Source organism: Homarus americanus, unplaced genomic scaffold, assembly GCF_018991925.1.
Source record: "Homarus americanus isolate GMGI-L3 unplaced genomic scaffold, GMGI_Hamer_2.0 scaffold45698, whole genome shotgun sequence".
NCBI classification, from domain to species: Eukaryota; Metazoa; Arthropoda; class Malacostraca; order Decapoda; family Nephropidae; genus Homarus; species Homarus americanus.
The window spans coordinates 3,552,750-3,572,326 of record NW_024735554.1 but is presented as its reverse complement, the minus strand read 5'-3'; the positions used below and the strand labels follow the sequence as shown (position 1 = coordinate 3,572,326).

Here is a 19,577-nt window from a genome sequence, read left to right as displayed (position 1 = left end):
TACATGAGCTGGGGGTACAGGGGGGGAAGTTAACGAGGATTTATGGGAGGTAAAGTTGGAGGTTCGTGCCATACGGCTCTGCTGACTCAGGGCTTCTACCCATTGCTGCTGATCTTGTCGGGTTTGGCAGAGAGCTACAATACGTTCTGCCACTGGACCTGTCAGAGAGACGTTGTAAAATTACAGGTATTTAAACACTAAAATAATTATCGGGGAACTATAATAAGTCACATATTAATTCATGAATTTTTTTAGATGTTCAATTATTTCTTACCAAACATTCTCAAAACTTATTCATCAAAGCATTCTTTCAGGTTTATCTATTTTAAATACTCTCTCACAAACATAAAGCACTCTTGTCAGTATTAGTGTACTGTATTTAAATTCTCTAGGATTTATCAACCATTACCTAATAATGAAATATTGCATTGTTCCACTTCGTCTCTGACCTGAAGGTTACCGGTACAGTTCACTTTAAATGTCACACACATGAGATTACCAGATCACCTAAAATCACAGTGCCGAGTCTATCTGGCATGAAAAAATAGAGGAATATAAATATCCAGTAGAGCAAATTTATTATTGTGTAATAGGTGTACTTGGAGTTAACCATAAAAAAGTTAAACAGGAGATCATTATTAATTAAAAGTAAACTTACCTGAAACTTCAAAGGCATTTTTGTGGTGATCATTGTCATCCAGCTTGTTGACATGGATACTGGTTAATGGATAACTTCCCTGCAACCAGAAAATATTCACACAAAATAATATAAACCTGAGGAGATTCATCTATCTATACTTATTCCTCCATTTTTGTGTGAGGTGAATTTGAGGGTGTATGGGGGTGAGAGGGTGTATCCCAATGAGGGTGTATGGGGGCCATTGAGAGGTGTATGGGGGCACTGAGGGACATGGGGGCACTGAGAGGGTGTATGGGGGCACATGAGAGGGTGTACATTGAGAGGGTGGGGGGCATGGGGGGCGCACCCTGTATGGGGGCACTGAGAGGGTGTATGGGGGCACTGAGAGGGTGTATGAGGACATTGAGAGGGTGTATGGGGGCACTGAGAGGGTGTATGGGGGCACTGAGAGGGTGTATGGGGGCACTGAGAGGGTGTATGAGGACATTGAGAGGGTGTATGGGGGCACTGAGAGGGTGTATGGGGGCATAACAAGAATAAAGAATAACAGAAAAGAGCTTGAACAACAAGTGGAAATATTTACATACACTCACTCATCTTAACATGTATTACATATAACTTCATAAATGGTACTACAGTACCCTGTACCTGTACTGTATTAACATTTAAACAATATTCTTTTCATGGAGATGCAAAGTTATTTCAGAGCTTCTCTTACATTTATATGGATAAAATAAATTAATTTCTCTAAACACAATAAGTTTCCAGCAAAAAATTTCTTGCTTGTACTACAGATATAGCCCAAATTACACTACTGTGGGAGTCATTTATGGCTATTAAGAAAGAAAAAATAGTGCCCTAATCACCCATCTTGGTTTACTTACTTGTACAGGTTGACAACCCTTTATCCGAAATTCCAAAAACCAAAAAGCTCAGAAAACCGAAAGTTTTTTTGTGGAGCATTTTTTTTTTTATTAGCCCACCCGGGCACAGGTCACTGACCCACATCGGGGCCTGGAGGGCGAAAATGTAATAGTAATAATAATTATAATAATAATGATAATACAGTAATAATAATACTTATTCATAGTAAATAAAAATTTTAATAAAAAATACACAAAAATAAAATAAGAATCATATTAATAATAACAATAATATTGTAATAATAAAATAATAATAAAAAAGAAATACAAGAATGAAAAATATCAATGAATTATTATAATTATTATTATTATTATATTTTAGCCCCCAGGCCCCAATGTGGGTCAGTGACCTGTGCCCGGGTGGGCTTATCCCTGTGTATAAAAAAAAAAAAAAACTAACTATTCTGAAAACCGAAAAATTCCAAAAACCGAAATGCATCTGGTCCCAAGGATTTCGGATAAGGGATTGTCAACCTGTATAAGAAAAAATGAGCCTAATGACCATTATGTAAAACATGAATTTACATACGCCCTTTACCTCAAAAATAAAGGCACTCATCCTCGGCGAAACTGCTAGTGTGACCAATACAGTAGGAAAGAGGACCAAATATCGATCCCGGTGGTCTGGCAAGAGTGCTACTGAACCCATGCGTACCACCTCTCCCAGGGTCCCCAGGGTGTCTCCGCCATCCCAGCCATGCACACGGCCCGTCACTACTTCTAGCTCCAGCTCCTTTTGCCGTCTGATAGCTCCACAATTTGACTGTTGAAAAACAACCCAACTTTAGTAATGATTGACCAGAGAAAAAGTCTCAATTTGGTCTCTGCAAGTAGTTCCCATAAATTATACTCATCTGGACATATCTGGTATCATGTCAGTGTAAAATAACTTGTGAATACTAATTAGTTTTGATTAGAAGGTAAAAGAAATTTTACAAAAATGTAATTTACATGAATATACTGTATACTGTACTGCAATTATAACAGTATCTACAAAAGCATGATTACTATCTTACAGCACCTTTACTCATTACTCACAGCTAACTCTTTGTAAACATGGGAGGAGCGCTGTGTGTCTCCACGGTCAGGATGCCCCTCTTCCAGGTGTCTCTCGTACTCCTGCAGCATCCCGGCATACTTGTCCAGCCGTCGGAATGGTTTACTTAGGGCAGTGGTCAGCACCATGATTCCTGGTCTTGTAGCACCTTGGCACTCCATGAAACTATTGAGGTCATCCCTAAAATAAAAAAAAATAAAAAAGAATAATTAAAATAGAAGAACACTGACTACTTTAGTTCTCCTTAGAAATCTTAACTGTATCAACATTTTAACTGCTCACAAAATGCAGAATATACCCACATCATGTTAACAAGAGCAGATATTACTTACGAAATTCCTCAAAACTTACTTATATTTTTCCAACATGCACACTGCCCGAGGATGGTTGGTACAGTATATTTTATGAACATTCTGGAGCTGAGGAGCCATGGTAAGGAACGCTCCACCTATACGTTGATCACGAGACGGTCTTTCACTCTGTTCCTCCATTGCCGACACCAGATGAGAATGCGTTAAAGTGACGTCATCCAAATTACTGACTAGCTGTTTATACTCGGCATCTGATAACCTGAAATAAAAAGAAGATATTTTACATGAAAAAATAATTGATGTACTGTACTGGACACACTACTGTACCTAAAAAAAGGTTACCCTAAGTGATATACCCTACAGTAGGCATACACTCCACTCAGCAGAATGTAATACAAAACTGTAATCACTTTTTACGTCTTAACACTGTTTTAACGTATTCTTGGCTGATTGTGTCCTGGTACAGTACTGTAATGTACAGAACTGCACAACACAAACTGTATACAAAAATGCCAGCTAGCGAGGAAACAACCTTCTACAATGAGAGCAGAATATGAATTGAGCAAGTCAAGCAGCTAGACCACCCACACACCTGGTAATTGGGGTACACATTGGAGCGTGATGCAATCTCTCGGAACTCCCGGAAAATTTATTCCCAGGTCCAGAATGGAGAAATTTGGTCAGATTTTCTCAGAACCTTCTCGAAAATTTTCCTGAAAATGCACCTGATTTTATCCTCAGAAACTTGTTTGCAGATATGGAATGGAGAAAGTTTTTCCCAGAATATTTCCAGCCCAATTTCCATTCTGGCTATTAATGAGTTCTGGGGAACAGGGATTCCAGCTAATAGGGAGATTACTGTAGGTGACCTGGTGATGCTTACTGAGAGACCATTAAGAGATAACCCCACGACAAGAGGTCAAGTCTAAAAATAAACTTGTTTGTGTTCAAGGTGTAACATAATGAGTGGATTACCTACACATCATTATCACAGGGTATTCTGACACTTGATATCCACCCTGAAATGATGCCTTTGTATTGAGTAAAATTAAAACAGGCACAGTATCCGAATCTTTTCATGATAGATTTTCACCGACAATATTAAGGAATACCCAAACTGTATCATGTTCACTGTGCCCAAACTGTATCATGTTCACTGTACCCAAACTGTATCATGTTCACTGTAAAAATGTCTTTAAGTATAGTATATCAACACAACTAAACTAGTAACAAGTGCATGTAAGGAAAAGTGGTAGCGTGTGATGATGCCAATAACAAACTTTTATCAATGTTTTATCTACAGTGCAGCTTAGATTATAACTTGGGCTTTTTATTCAATATTTATTGAGCTGGAACACATCTCGGATTTTAACCACTAGTTCCTCAGGGAAAATTGACCCCATTTTGCAAAAATCAACAAACAAACACTTTCTCAAAATCCCATGTTACTCATTAAGCAAGATCTTACTACAGTATTGTATTTTGATTAAAACATGAATTCAATACAGTACTTTTTAGAAGATCATACAGCCGAGCTTCATATGCAGTAGCTCTGTCACTTCAATACATCCAATTGTTAAATTAATAAGTCCAATGATGTACGACTGATGGTCCAATTTTTAGCCAAGTCCACAATATACCGGGGTAGTTTTAAACATAGCATGACAACATTACACCTTGTGCTGATTTTTTTTCCTAAAATATTTCTCTATAACTTTACCTATTAATGTTTTCCTTTCTACTTTGGTCATCAAATCCTTTTATCCTGACTGAGAGATACATCACTATGCAATTAAAATTTTCAGGAAATATGGAGAAATCCTGAAAGTGTTGTGCTCCACTTTTACATTTAAAAACCATTGTGGAGGAGACTGAATTATAGTTTTGATTCTACTATAAATGCAGTGTTGGGCAGGGACCCACACACATAGGTAGTAGGCAGCTACCAAACAGGGAGGTACTACCGCCTGGGAAGATATTGGAAGCATAATGTGTTGTCTAATGATAGACCCTGCTGCCATATGGCATCACGAAAATTGTGACCTAGTCCCAGGTTGCTGATCTGACTTTCTGCTCCATTTACACACAAGTACAGGGTCTCAATTGTTTCTCTTACCATTGACAACACAACATACATATATTGTTTCTCACTTTTTATCTTTTTTTCATTTTTGTAATGCTTTATTATTATTATTATTATTATTACTACATTTTTGCCCCCCAGGCCGCGATGTGGGTCAGTGACCAGTGCCCGGGTGGGCTAATCCCAGTATAAAAAAAAAAAAAAACCACTGAATAAACATACTTGTTCAAATTACTGTATAAATACAAATAAGTCCTTAACACCAGCGGAATGCACAGTAGTAACACGATGTTGAAAAACTAAAACACACAAAAACTTACAATTCTGCCTTGCGTAGAGCTGCCAGATGAGATCCCAGAAGGCCTTGCAAGTCAGCTACATGGTTGCGCTCGGATTCAAGTATATCCTTTAATACTAAGTTGCGATAAATTTGCTGCTGTTGGGAATGCTGTGGACTGATGAGATCAGCATCACCTCGCTGGGGTGAAACAGATCCACCATCTTGAAAATTAAAAATACAATTAACTACTGTACTTTAACTTCAAGTTATCTCCTTTACCTTTCACTATTCAAAATAACAGGAAATGGCAGCCCCTAGTATAAAAATAAGCTTAAAAGTGTAGGGCCCCATTTATATCAGTGTGTAACTTCATGCAGACCCCATCACACAAATGCCAAAAGCACCATATGTAAGGCCGGCATATTAGTGAGAGTCAAGAACTCCTGCTGATAACTGCTTAAACTCATTTGATGTAGGAGTACTGCTTATGGATCTACTGCACACCACTAACATATTTCAACTCTGGCTAGTGATTTAATGCATATTAGGGTACAATACAGTACAGTACATGAAGCAAAGTTTGAATAAGATGAAGAGTAATTAAGTAGCTAATTAATAAAGCAAGATGTATCATGAGTATTACTGAACACATGCACTTCAAATAAAGCAAATTTTTTACCAGTTCAAAGATGAAAATCCAAAACTGGTTGTTATTATATATATTATTAGACACAATCAAACATAACAACATCAACATTAAAATATACGGAGTGCAGTACGTACTATAAAAACTATACAGTATAGTCTCGGTTTACGCGGTCAATTAAACCTGTGGAGGTCCGCGTAAAACGAGAAACGTGTAAACGAAATAACAATAACAGAACATATGGGATTTATTGAAATAGAGACTGAGCCGACCCCCAGACTACCCTTTTTCCAACACAATACATACGTTTTAGTAAAAATAACATCTTAATTTTATGATGGTATGTACACACAATTAATATTTAAGAGAAATATCAATAATATTAGGTTTTTTAACACTTACGTTAGTAGAAGAGATGGCTGGGCACATGGGGATGGGGGGTTGGTTCAGAGGCAGAGTGCAGATTATTGGCCCTCACCTGTATCACTATCCACCACAGAGGCTTGCAGGGCCTCTTTGTCAAACCCCTCAAAGTCCATATCCTCACTATCACTGACTTGGGCTGGCTGTGGTGGGTGGCGGGTAAAGAACTCGGTAATGTTTTGTTGACTGGGCGACCTAGCGCGCACCCTGCCCGCGCCGCTTCCCGCGTAAATGGTGAAATGTACCGCGTAACTAATAATTCCAGGTCTGGCCAGGTGCCGCGTAAATGACCAAACGCGTAAAGGAAATCCACGTAAATCGAGACTATACTGTAATCATAAATCTAACATCAAAACAAAGTAGAAGCTCCAATACCTGTTAACTCACACAGCCCCATACCTGGTGGCTTGTATTCTTTGACATAATTTGAAGGGAACCATCCTGTCTTGTCATTAAACGTGCCCTCCCACCATCCTCCCTCCTCCTTCTGTGTCACAGTGATGAGGTCTCCCTTACCAAAGCATAACTGTGGCAAGAATAAGAAACAACAATTAAAAATTATATTCATGTATATTTATGTCATCTGATATATTATGAATCCATTTGTCAAGCATTAATAGATGAAAAAAAATATGTGTGAATTTTTCCTTCAAACAAGTTCACTAACAAGAGAAATCCACAACTGAAGAACAAGATTATAATTCCTCACACTGAAACAAAGTACACACACACACACACATACACACACACACAAAAAAAATACTGTATATACGTATACAGTATATATATGGTTCTCAACCCTGAATATATGGAACCACATAAAAAGTTCAGAATTTGACTAAGGCCAATGTTGGATCCCTTAAATATGTTACCCCAATGCCAAACATGATTCACAAATTCAAGTATACAGTTCAGTACAATACAGTATACAAAACCTAAATAAAGACACAAAATTTATATACAATACAGTACTGTACTTACTATTAATACCTGCACAATACTCATGCATACAGTCACACAAATTCAGTATTACAGTAGCTAAAACAACCATCTGTGCATACTTTGTGGGAAACAATATGAGACCGTGAACAATAAATTTTGGTTTATGAGGGCTGTCACTAGCCACATGTAAAATTTTGGAGCATATTGACCCCCACCTGCACAGATAGTTGTTTTAGCTACTGTACACATACATATGCATGCAGGCACATATTATGCACGCATGCACATGCACACACACACACACACACACACACCAAAAGCCTAGTTTGTACTACTACACCAACTTCACTACAGTATCATCACTAGTACCACTATCAACACCATTATCAACAATTCCAATAATATCAGCATTGGAATTTTCATAAGACAAGTGTCCGGATACTGTACTGTATACTATGTTGCCAAATAATTAATTTCCACTACCCAACACTGACCAAACACAACTGGTGAAGTATTATTCTTTAAATAACAAACACTTACTCCTGATATACTAACACTGGCCACTAAAAACATGGACATTACAGTATTAAAATGCTTACCTCATCATTATTTTTGCCCTTGAAGGAGAACAGTCCTTCAACCAGCAAAATTCCATTTTCAGCTGCCATTACGGGTCATTGGCTGGAACAATACTACTACACTATGCTCATCACATTCACCCTCTGCAACAATAATAAATTGAGTTAGGATTATTGTGCTGTACTTTCCATGATACACTGTATAGTAAAGTCCTTTGTCACAACTAATTGCAGTAATTACAATGCTGTAATAATGTCCTTACTGACTAACAATATAGCAACACACTTCAGGTTGCCCAAAATCCCCATAGTACAGTACCACTGCAATTAAGCCACACCAAAACTTGAGGGAGCCTCGAGCTGTGGTGTGGGCATAGGTACCCTTTACACTAAAGAATTATGACTAGTATTGCTGCCTCCAACCAACCTGGTGGCACACAGCCAAGAATCCACCAACACAGGAAGTTGGAGCTTGAAGCGCAGGTTACTACAGTATGTGCAGAAAGCACGATGACCTCAATAGCAAGGAATCTCACTTATGCTCACACCAGACATGTGACATCATCGTCAATTCCTCAATGATTCATTATTTACTTCATATACAGAGCGCTGAAAAAATAGTTCGGTGTAACTTGTTAAAAGATGATCAAATGAGTTGATAAATAACAAAACACAAGGACATATTAACTGCACAACACATAATCAGAGATACAGTATATATCTTCCTTTTGTGGAGTAAAATCAATCATCAGCCGTACAGTAGACGAATCTCAAAATTCTTGAAAACATGCACCAATAACTTGAATTTCATGACTAATTAAACCAAGTATTGAAACTATGCCAAGTTATCGAGGGTTTACGTACACATACATAGATCAATAATGTTTTTTGTGTTGTATTTTTGTAGGAAGGGGGGAGGGGGGGGAGGAAGGGGGGAAGTGCTTCGATAATTCGGAATTTGGGATAACTCCGCAAGGTCAGAGCCCCATATGTGCCGTGTTATCAAGGGTTTACTGTACAGCCTTCTGAAGAATGCTTTGGATCCATCATTCAATTATCTGTGTAGACCATACCACAGGAATAATTTTCATATAATGGAGCCACAGAAAATTCTATTCATTAACTGGGCAAAGTCACATGACAAGAACCAATAACAAACTTGGTAGCTATGAAAAACTGTGAAGATCAATTACATATTCACATCCTTTAGGTTTAGTGGAACAGAACTATTTTCCTCTTCTGTTAAGGTACAAACATTAACATTTTTAACAAAATCAACTACAGTACATAAAAAAAAATAGCAGAGGAAATAACTACACAAGTGGCAGGTGTTAAAAACAGACCGTGCCCCTGTTGTCACTGTGCCAAATATCTCCAACTGCCAGTACAGTTATTAATCCCACACTGGCATCATCCCTGACACATTCCTTTCTGACAAGTAACATCCATAAACAGATATCTCTAATGTTGTAGTACAGTATGACCCTTTCATTCATTTAGTATCTTTTCATCAAACATGGTTGGGTCCTAATACTATTTATAGAGAGTATCCCTGTGAGGTAACAAAAGAGTCAGTTATGTAACAGTCAATGAAGTCTCCACACATTAGACTTCCTATTTATTATAAATAGGATTGATCCTGAAATCCCTTCTTCTGGCAGAACCCAGCACCAGGAAGAAACTCTTGTAATATTGTACAACATACCAGGGGTCCTCAAGTCTTTCAAATAGAACCTCACAATATAAACCTAGGTTAATCTGTTCATCCAGTTTTCACAGTGGATGTTTCAAAGAACTCAAGATTTAACTAGGGCCGTGACCATCCAACTAAGCACTTAACTACCATAGTGACCAGCTCAATACCATCTATGAACCTGAGTAAATCTGAGTAAACCTGGAGCGAGTCATCTGCTACCAAAAGAGGGGATGTATATTAGGATCTATACCCTACTTCTGGCATTCACCCTCAACCAAGTAGCTCCCATAATTCTGAATCAGATAAAACTTCAGGGGAGGAGGAACTACCACACACTTCTTCAGGGTTGACAGTTATACACCTAAAGGAATTGATCCATTGCATTCACTGAGTCAGGAATTCAATACTGTTATTCCTTAAATCTTTCACCATATAGAATTGGTGTTAATCTGAATTCTCTGGGAATGCCTACTCTTAGAAATCCAGAATCCACATAAATTTTAAATTAACATCCATCCTGACAGCAATGAAACAGTGGACAACATCTCCCCTAGGAGAGGTGTGTACTGTACATGTACTCACTGTTCAGGTCAGGAAAAAAAGGAAGGAATTAGCATGTACCCAAGACTAAAAGGAACCTAAAAATGGTCCTCCCACAATAACAATAAACAACTACAACTTTATATAAAAAATAATCTACTGTACGTACAGAACTCTGAAAAGCAGTTACCGCAAATAATCCATTTTGACTCATAAAACTTAGGATTAGGAAAGCAAGCTGTCTCCTTACCCAGCTTTGGGACAGAAGCTGGCCTGAATGGAGCCATCTGTATACTACTGTAATTTCATGAAAAACTTTAATCTTCCTCCTCATCTTATACAGATATGCCTTTGCAAATACGTACACTAAACTTAAAATACAAAATTTAGATGAATAAATGATCAGAATCTTAAAACACATCTTAAATTTTGAATAGTTAATTTATGTGATCAAATGAAATCGTTCATACTTTGTGAATTGCTAACATCTCCACATGTGATGAGACAATCAGGTAAGCACCAGGCAGATTAGGATGTACAGTACAGTTTAAGAGACCTGAACACCTGTACAGTACTTCAGTAGTGCCACAAGTCCATCTGACTCAGTAATAATAATTGTCCTGATAATAGATATAGATCTGAATACACGGGCACAGAACCAATGTCTAAAATACACATAAACAACATATTATAAACAACATAGTATTAAACAAATAAACACAGTGGCTCATGAAGGGTGGTGGGAGTTGGCACACACAAACACTGCTATATTCTACAGGTACTTGCACAGTATACAAAAAAATTAAACATACCTTTATGAGTACCTTATACTTCAGAGCCAAAATTTGAAGTTTAGACACAATTCAGTGTTCAGTACTGTATTATACTTAATCTTGACTTTCATATACTGTATTTAATCAAACTTATTAAGTATATGAACTGCTCACTCACAGTTCCCTTACCTCAATAACTCTTCTTTTTTCTGGTGTAAACTGTTAAAACTAGTATACAGAGATACCCCGATTTACGCGGTCAATTGAACCCACGCGGTACCGCGTAAAACGAAAACCGCGTAAAGTGAACAACAGAACATATGGGATTAATTCCAATAGAGACTGGCCAGACCCCCAAACTCCACTTTTTCCGACACAATACCTACGTTGCAGTAAAAATAACATCTTAATTTTATGATGGTATGCACACACAATTAATATTGAAGAGAAATACAGTCGCCAGGTTAATGTCCATTCAAATAATGGACTCAACTCCCCTCCCCCCCATTCTCACACTCGCTGGCTTCTCCCTCTCTGAGAAATGTTTGGGTGAAAACACTAAATTTTAAGGTATAGTAATAAATAATACCTCAGACTAAAGTTAGGATAATTTAATTTACATTTCTGGATTCCTTGCAGGTCAGGGAATAGTTTGAATGTAAACTTCATATATTTTGCACAAAAGATAAAATGTTTGCTTTGTGTAAACCAAATTATTACTTAAGATCTAAAATTTGTATGTCTAATGCAAAATCCATGATGTTTATATTCAAAATGATCATCATATTGTAAGAATTCCAGCAATGTAAATTATATTCTGGCCGGGTAATTTGTATGAATTTTATGAGCTAAATAAAAAAATTATACTTTACCCGCGTATATGAGTAGCATAAAATGAAATTCCGGTTCTGGTGAGGTACCGCATAAATGTAGAATCGCGTAAAGCGAAACCGCGTAAATCGGGGTATTACTGTATACTATAATGAGGTGCCTGACTGAGAAGGATCCCCATGAAAGGAAGACTTCATATCAAGAGTAGAAGACTTTGCTTTTTGAGGAAATAAGGCGTAGCAGAGCGAGTTAAATATATGATCCATGGGTTATGCTGTACAGTACACTAAAGCATCACTAGTACATTAACACTAATACTCATGAACGTGTTAAGACTCCCTAATACTACATTAACCACTGCTGAATAAAATTCTCTGGCACTAGCAAAATAAAATAGTAAAAGTGGCATCCCAGTAGTGAAGGGGTTAAATTGTATTTCAGATAAAGAAGTACTGTATATGAACTGCAGTGAGGTAAGCTTTTATCATTCCCTAACAAGTGTCTCCCTCTCATGGTTTGACTGTGAGGTTACACTGTGCAGGAAGGTGTGAGGAAATGGGGTACAGTACCGTACCACTTTGGCAAAATCTTCATTATATAGAGGATTTCTATTTTTCAAGACCATCCTATGTGTTAACTAGTCCCCTGAAGATACAGCCTACAGTCCATACCATCACTCCTGACTACCCAGTAGTCCTTTCACTTGTTCTAAGCTCATATAAATTTTGCCTTTCAGTTTTAATTTGGAAAAAAATTGGACATCCAGGTTACTATCCCTTATACTATAATAGCTTTAATCCCTCTCTCTGTATGACTCTGACAATACCCATGCTCACACATACACCCAATATCCATATGCTCTCAGTACAAGAAGGTGGGATTGTCAGCTTCATTCCCCTGGACTATAATTTGCACAAAAAACCTTTAACCTTTGAACTACACATTAATAAAGCAGTTACAAATATCCAAGACCTGAATCACATGAATGAAAAGCACTTGTAAATATTAAAACATGATAATAATGTTCCAAAGACTAGTAAAATTGTACGGATCAATGAACCAACTCAAATGTTCCATAGATTACACAAGTCAGTAGCAAAATGAGAGCATAATTGGCAACCACACCAGCACCTGGCTCCCAGGTGGCTTTCCCTGGCATCGTTCCAAGTCTCTCGCATGTCATTCAAGACCACCCATTTTTCATGTTAATTACGAGGCTGAGGCCACCAGTACACTACCTGTAACCACACATGTACAGGTGGCACCTTTATACATGAAGCTAGAAGTTATTTATAATATCTCAGTACTTCCAAGAGGACTTCTATTTAGTGATGACAGGTCCCCTCAACCAATATGTTTTTCATTTGCTTATTATAACATGGAGGGAATACCCATGTATAATGTACTGGTATGCTTTAGGACCAAATTTGAAATTCACGAGCTATTTGCTGTAGCTTTCTGTGAGGTTGATAGGAACAGAGAGCACAAACTGTAGGGTCAAACATACATGAATGGTATTATGTATGCTTTGTTGCCAATACATACTGTACTGTTGAATAAAAAAAAATATTTAATGATGTACAGCTACTAAGCAAGATTTTCCTGCAAAAATCAAACAGGTATTGTTTATTACTTACAAACAAGAAATCACCTTGTAAGAACAGCTTAAAAGTGTCAACACATGAAAATGAGATGAAAGATGAGCATTAAGTGCCACAGCACAGTGAAATACTACTAATAAATCACAAATAATATGAATAATTTTAGTAGGAAACTCCACTTGGCAACTGTGAGCCACTAAACTGAACATTTACAGTTCCAGAATCAAATTGCAGAGACAGGTTAATACCTCCAACTCAGGGCAGCCTGCCAGCCTCACTGCCTTGGCCCCCCCCCCATCCATAAAGTTGCCAGATGGGTCGACTACTCAGTTTACCAACACTGGTTGAATCTTTTAGCTTGACTTAGTCTTTATATCATACACTAAACAAATTATTAGTGTTATCTTTGATTTCAATTTCTGACTCATTATATATGTGAAAATTTATTAATAAACAAAGAAATGAGCCAGCTGGCCTATGGAAGTTGGCAGACACTGCTATACTGTACTCTCTACCGTACAGTAATTAAAACATTTTATACTGTACGTATGTGCACCTAATATATGAGAATTTGAGAGGTAAGTATTCTATACTGTATTATATTCTAAACATATACAAGGCACTGATCATGGTGGCAATGGGATTCTTGCTTTAATATTTAAATAAATTCACTTATTCTTTGGTAAGTCCTGATGTTGTTGATCTTGGCAGCTTGCTAGACACTTCTACGTGAAGTAAATCCTTAAATCAGAGCCACACAAGCGCACTCCAACATATGAACCTAAGTGATGAGTGTTTATATCAAAAGCGTAGGAATGACCGTGGGTGGCAGAAGACTTTGCATGTTTGTACACCATCCTCCCCTCCCCCAATCTGTTTCCAGGTGCCACTTGCTTATTTGTTTTCGTTTTTGCTTTTTTGTCCAGACATTATTTCAAGACATGTTTTGAGCTACAGTACTTTTTTTTTTTTTTTTACAAATTTTGTTCATGACAGTACATTGTACAGCCCCCCAACAAATTTTTTTTAGATTTTCCGTCACTACAATTTGAAACACTAGACGAAATGCTTTGGTATGATCCCCAGTGCATCATCGTAAGTTGGTATGCCTGCTGGCCATATCAGCAACAGCTAGAGACAAGGTAGGAATGAGGGAGGGAGTCGTCCTTGGCATACTAGAGACTTCAGTACAGTATAACAAAAAATCTATTAAGCTTGAGCTATATTAATGCATGTATCGTGTTGGGTAAAAGCAAGGCATATGTCAGCAAGCCACTGAATGATGATTACAATAACATTGAAATATATATTAAATGGAAACGTTTCGGAACATCATAACCAAGACCGAGACTCCAAAACAGACATTTCACCATCACGTCATTGTACTAATGTAGTTTCATTCATACAGGTACGGATTTTCACAATACAGTATGCCGACTCATGATGTTTACGATGTCTGATTTATGAAGTGATTAAGCAAATAGTACTTGATATTAGAGTGAACACCTAGAAAAAGTGCAAAAGAGGGCATGCAAGATTACTCTCTCCCCTTCCTACTCCACATATCAAGAGGCGCTCAACACACTGACCCTCTCGGCTCTCACTGACCATCACCACGACCTCTTCTGCGGTGAGAAGCTTCTGCACCATCCTCAACACCGGCTCCTACTACCACCCGAGATCCCTCGTCCGTGAATTGCTGTTCAACACCACAACCGCATCCAGCCCATAAGAGCACGTACTGATCACTATAAGAACAGCCCAGTACCAACCATTGTAAAAATTGTCAACAACTCATAATCAACCAGTGTATTCACTGTAGTATGACCCTCTCCCCACCTAGTTATTATATATCATATTTGTATCACTTATGTTACTTGTATATTATTTGTCAATCTAGAGACCCATTACCCAACTATATATTTTCAGCTTTACGGCTGCCATGCTCTTTCAATAAACCATTAATTATTATTATTACAATACAGTATATCGGTCCACATAGGATCTGCCATGCTACTGATATGTAAATTGCATTGGTTCAACACTGTAATAAGGTTCAGATCATGGGACTTGAAGGCAACAAACCCCCATCCATCAATAGTAAGACATTTGTAGTTGTAAGTTTCAGTGTGGCACCAGTTGTTTTATGGCACCTAACCCATCATGATACTGTGGGTTCACATCGTTCAAAAACCTACACAGTACAGTACTCATTCGTGCTCAAAGGTCACGGATGTAGAACTAGTAATCGTTCAGAAACAGGTTGAGTAACATTGCTCAGAAACCTTCTTATCACATTGGCTCCACGGTTAACGATACCTTTATGGAGGACTATACATACCATTATTCTTTTTATTACTATACAGGAACACCTTGATTCAAGAACGTTTGGGTTACAACACTTCAAGGTTGCCATCATGCCTCCCAGAACTTAACTAGTGGTATATTAATGCTCCCTAAGATTCAGGAACAAAATATTGATAGCATTCATGGAACAAATTTGCTGGAAGAGGATTACCACTGTCCTTCACATGGCTCAGATGCGTCTCAACAGTGCTTGGGTTCATAGTGTCAGGTGCCTTCTTCCCTACCCTTTTCCAGGCCAGCAAGACATTTCAGTCTCTTATTTTTGTTTATTTAGTGCCTTTCTGAGCCCCAATTATGGCCGATAAGTGTAAGAGTGGACTGGCCTGCCTCAAGGAGATTGTGGAGAAAAGAAATAAGGTGCTTGTACAGTTCATCCATCCTGCACATATTTTTTCATCATCCTGACCCAGTTCCATCAACTTTTCATCAGCTATTCAACTTAAGGGAAAACCATCCACTCCCTCTGAGCCCTCCAACAAAACAGGTAATGCAAAGACTGGAGATCTGTGATTATCTTACGTAGCAAATTAGTCCACCATCGCTTTATTCCTGAAACACCTGCACCGATATCAAATGTCCCGGTCATATGAACTTTGCTGCAAGGGCCTAGAGCAGATTTTATCAATGCAGCTGATTGGCTGGGCTAATCTATAGCTCTCCAGTAACTAATGTCTCTTCTTTATATTCTACAACTGCAAGTAACATTAACTATTATGTGTTGATCTAGAATGATATCCAAAGCCTAAGAAGTAAAAATTAGCATATGAAACACATTGATAACATAGATATCTTAAATTGAAAAAAGACAGTAAAAAAAAAAAAGATAAGCAACATCCAATCACGAACTTCCTTTGATTTAGCCCAACAGTAAGCTCGGAGTGAACAGATTAAAGTCATCCTAAAGTTAACACTACGAACAGGTTTATTCAGCCATTTAAAGTCAAGAATATCTCTATGACCCCCCCCACCCCCCGCCTTGTTGCCTTTGGCACAAGTAAGTCTGGGCATATATCAGCTGATACCAGATTATTGAATCACACTCATATGCAACATTTCAGCCACTTGCTCCTCATGGATGTCTGTCTTTCTGGTTTCATTCCAACTTCAGGAGGCTGTGTCATTTTCCATTGTAAATTTGTAAACCTTTAGAACCCTTTGAAGTGCCATTGTTTGTTTGTTTGTTTCTAGAATTCTTAAAAAATAAAAAATAAATACTACCCACTGGAATACTCGTACTCTTTCCCAACGCCACAAAGGCAGTACAGTACCCGATTTGAACTTTTACTAAAACTCGGCCATATAATCAAGTACAGGGGGACCCCAAATTCGCGGGGATTAAGTTCTCAAAATGGCCGCAAATCACCAAATCCGCAAATAACATTTACGGATGGGGAGGGGGGGGTACATTTTTACTTGTGTACAAAGAAATGTGTACTATTCCCTTTATGTTTTTGCCCTAAGGACAATTATTTCATTTATCTTTATTATAAATATATGTGTATGCATAGACACACACATATTTACAACACTGTACAAATAAAGGAAATTACTGTCTCTTGAATGAATGGCTCCCTGTCCCAGCAGCGGCGAAAATGCCGGCAACTTTAAAACTACCCACAAACATTCTTGGGTACATTCAGGGCCTCATCCACGAATAATAGAGGGCCGTGACATAAAAATCCGCGAACTTGGGGGGGGGGGGGCTCTACTAGAAAAAGCCGTTACTATACCAACCAAAGATGGAATAAACAAACTAAGAGCAAGACATTGTACCTGAAAGAGGATAACGGCTCAAGCCTAGCGTGGAAACACACACTCGGAAACATGAAAAACACACAAGTTTTCATTTAACAAATCCCAAGTCACAGTCTCTCCCCTAAATCTACCCTGAGCACTGTTTCCCCTACATACCTGATGGAAAAGGATCAAGGACAACCCAGAAAACCCTCATCTGACCCAAAGAGAACCTTTTTAAATGACTAACGAATCCTAAGTCAAATACGTGTAGCAGCTCTCAATAACAATTGGAAGAATTTTTTTTGTGTAATTACAATATTGAAATTGAAGTGAAATGTCCCAACTGCAAATGAGCATCTGATGGCTTTGTAAGCTATCCTTGGCCTTACCGTTTACTATTGTTGTATACCTTCACTGTTTAGGCACAGTGTACAGTACTATACAGTACTTTCATGGTCTATGTGCACATGCATTGTCTATACACATGCTGAACTGTATACTTACATTGTCTTTATACATGCCAAAGCAATAATATTGTACACTTATATGACAAATTCACTGAATAAATATAATTATTATTATCGTCATCATTATCATTATGAACCAAGCCCAGGCTTGTTACATACCAATGAGAAAAAAGTAAAAGGTAAAGAAAGCATTATAACCTCTTGTGGGTATTATCTGGAAATACTGTACTGTAAGCACACATTGGTGGAGAAAGCAATTGGGATTTAGGGAAAATTTAAAACTCTTCTTTCTCCTCATTAACAACAACCACACACACACACTGCACAAGTTAATGAGGCATCCTGAAGGGTCCTTCCACATTCTTTGCTCAAATGCATAAAGCAAAGAAAATTCCCAGATGACAACATTATGTGCAGGTCTGATTCATTTTGAGGTGTGAATCACTGTAAGTCATCACAACAGAGTATTGTACTGTATACTGCCTGAATAATCAAAGCTGTTGGAAAAACACTTATCATGCAATGTTACTCGACACTAGCAATAAAGATCTTAAGAAATGTCAAATTAACCCTGGGCTTGCAAAGTAATATTCACTGAAAAGAACAGACTGGATCTACAGGCTTATCAGATTGGTTATTCATGACATCACAGAAATTGGTTCCCTTGGCTTCAATCACCAACACACCACTGTTAGATCATTATATGTAAACACTTGCAAGACAATGTAAGAGGAGTAATATCTACACACCCATCTTATACAACACCCAGTCTGATCTTACTACCATTGAATCATGCACTTATCTTATTCTAAATATATGAGGAATCAGACGGACACATCTTTCCTTTAGGAGGTTGACAACTCGAGTTAAGTGGCTGTTACTCTGAACTTGGTGTATAACATTGTGAAATGAAATGTGACCCTTATAGTCTCTGGGCAGACCATAAGTTTCAATATCTCATTTAAAGCAACAGATGTCAGAGAACAGTGAACTACCACCAGCTGCCACGGTCTAGAGTAAAACTCCAAAAAGACTGTATATGTATTACTCACAAATTATATCAAGTTATAGAAAATTATCATATTAACATCTCACTAACCTGCATACAAATACGCCTAGCACACTATATACATGTTTCATTTTATTACCAAATAGATCGCTACTAGTACTATGTCCATTCAATTGTTCTAGTTTCCACATATTTTTTTTCTTCAATAACAGCAAACATGAAATACTGTACATGCACACAATTTGAATTACATACCAGAGTAATACCAATAAGTGGAACACATAACCAAGTCATGACAAAGATTTCCTGTATAATTTCAGAACATACATTACCTTCTGTTTAACTTCAAGGGCACATTTTCAGTGACTCGCATGTACTGTCAAATTCACCTGTTAGTTTGTCTCACAGGACACACCACAGAGTACTACAGAACCACTCTCCTCACAAACACTACTGACACAATCTCCCGCTGTGGATCCCCAGTAATCCCAATATGACTGTCGACATGGCTGGGAAAAATGTTGAGCCCACTGGGAGTGCATCAAGTCTGCCAAGAATTTGCTGCTATATTTAGCTCCCCTGACTTCCCACCCTCCCTCCTTGCCTACCCACCACCCAACCTCCTCCTCCTACTCCCACTCTCCTCCTTTCAGTCCTCTCTCTTGTCTGTCTG

At 38.0% G+C, this 19,577-nt stretch overlaps 1 protein-coding gene across 8 annotated transcripts in view; it reads right to left on the bottom strand.

Moving 5' to 3' along the window:
- The window catches only part of LOC121871398 (rho guanine nucleotide exchange factor 7-like), a 60,143-nt gene that overhangs the window by 31,346 nt on the left and 9,220 nt on the right, over positions 1-19,577 (bottom strand). For 5 of the 8 annotated variants that reach the window (XM_042373635.1, XM_042373638.1, XM_042373631.1 and 2 more), the window contains 8 exons: positions 7,905-8,027; positions 6,739-6,889; positions 5,335-5,515; positions 2,972-3,190; positions 2,602-2,800; positions 2,102-2,326; positions 659-737; positions 4-158 (listed from right to left, as the gene is read on the bottom strand). In XM_042373635.1, coding sequence (XP_042229569.1) covers positions 4-158; positions 659-737; positions 2,102-2,326; positions 2,602-2,800; positions 2,972-3,190; positions 5,335-5,515; positions 6,739-6,889; positions 7,905-7,973 — 1,278 coding nt within the window. In that variant the 5' untranslated portion in view covers positions 7,974-8,027. Of the gene's footprint in view, positions 1-3; positions 159-658; positions 738-2,101; positions 2,327-2,601; positions 2,801-2,971; positions 3,191-5,334; positions 5,516-6,738; positions 6,890-7,904; positions 8,028-8,310; positions 8,493-19,236; positions 19,354-19,577 lie in introns of those variants that run through there. The other 3 variants (XM_042373632.1, XM_042373636.1, XM_042373637.1) reach the window with 3 other exon arrangements.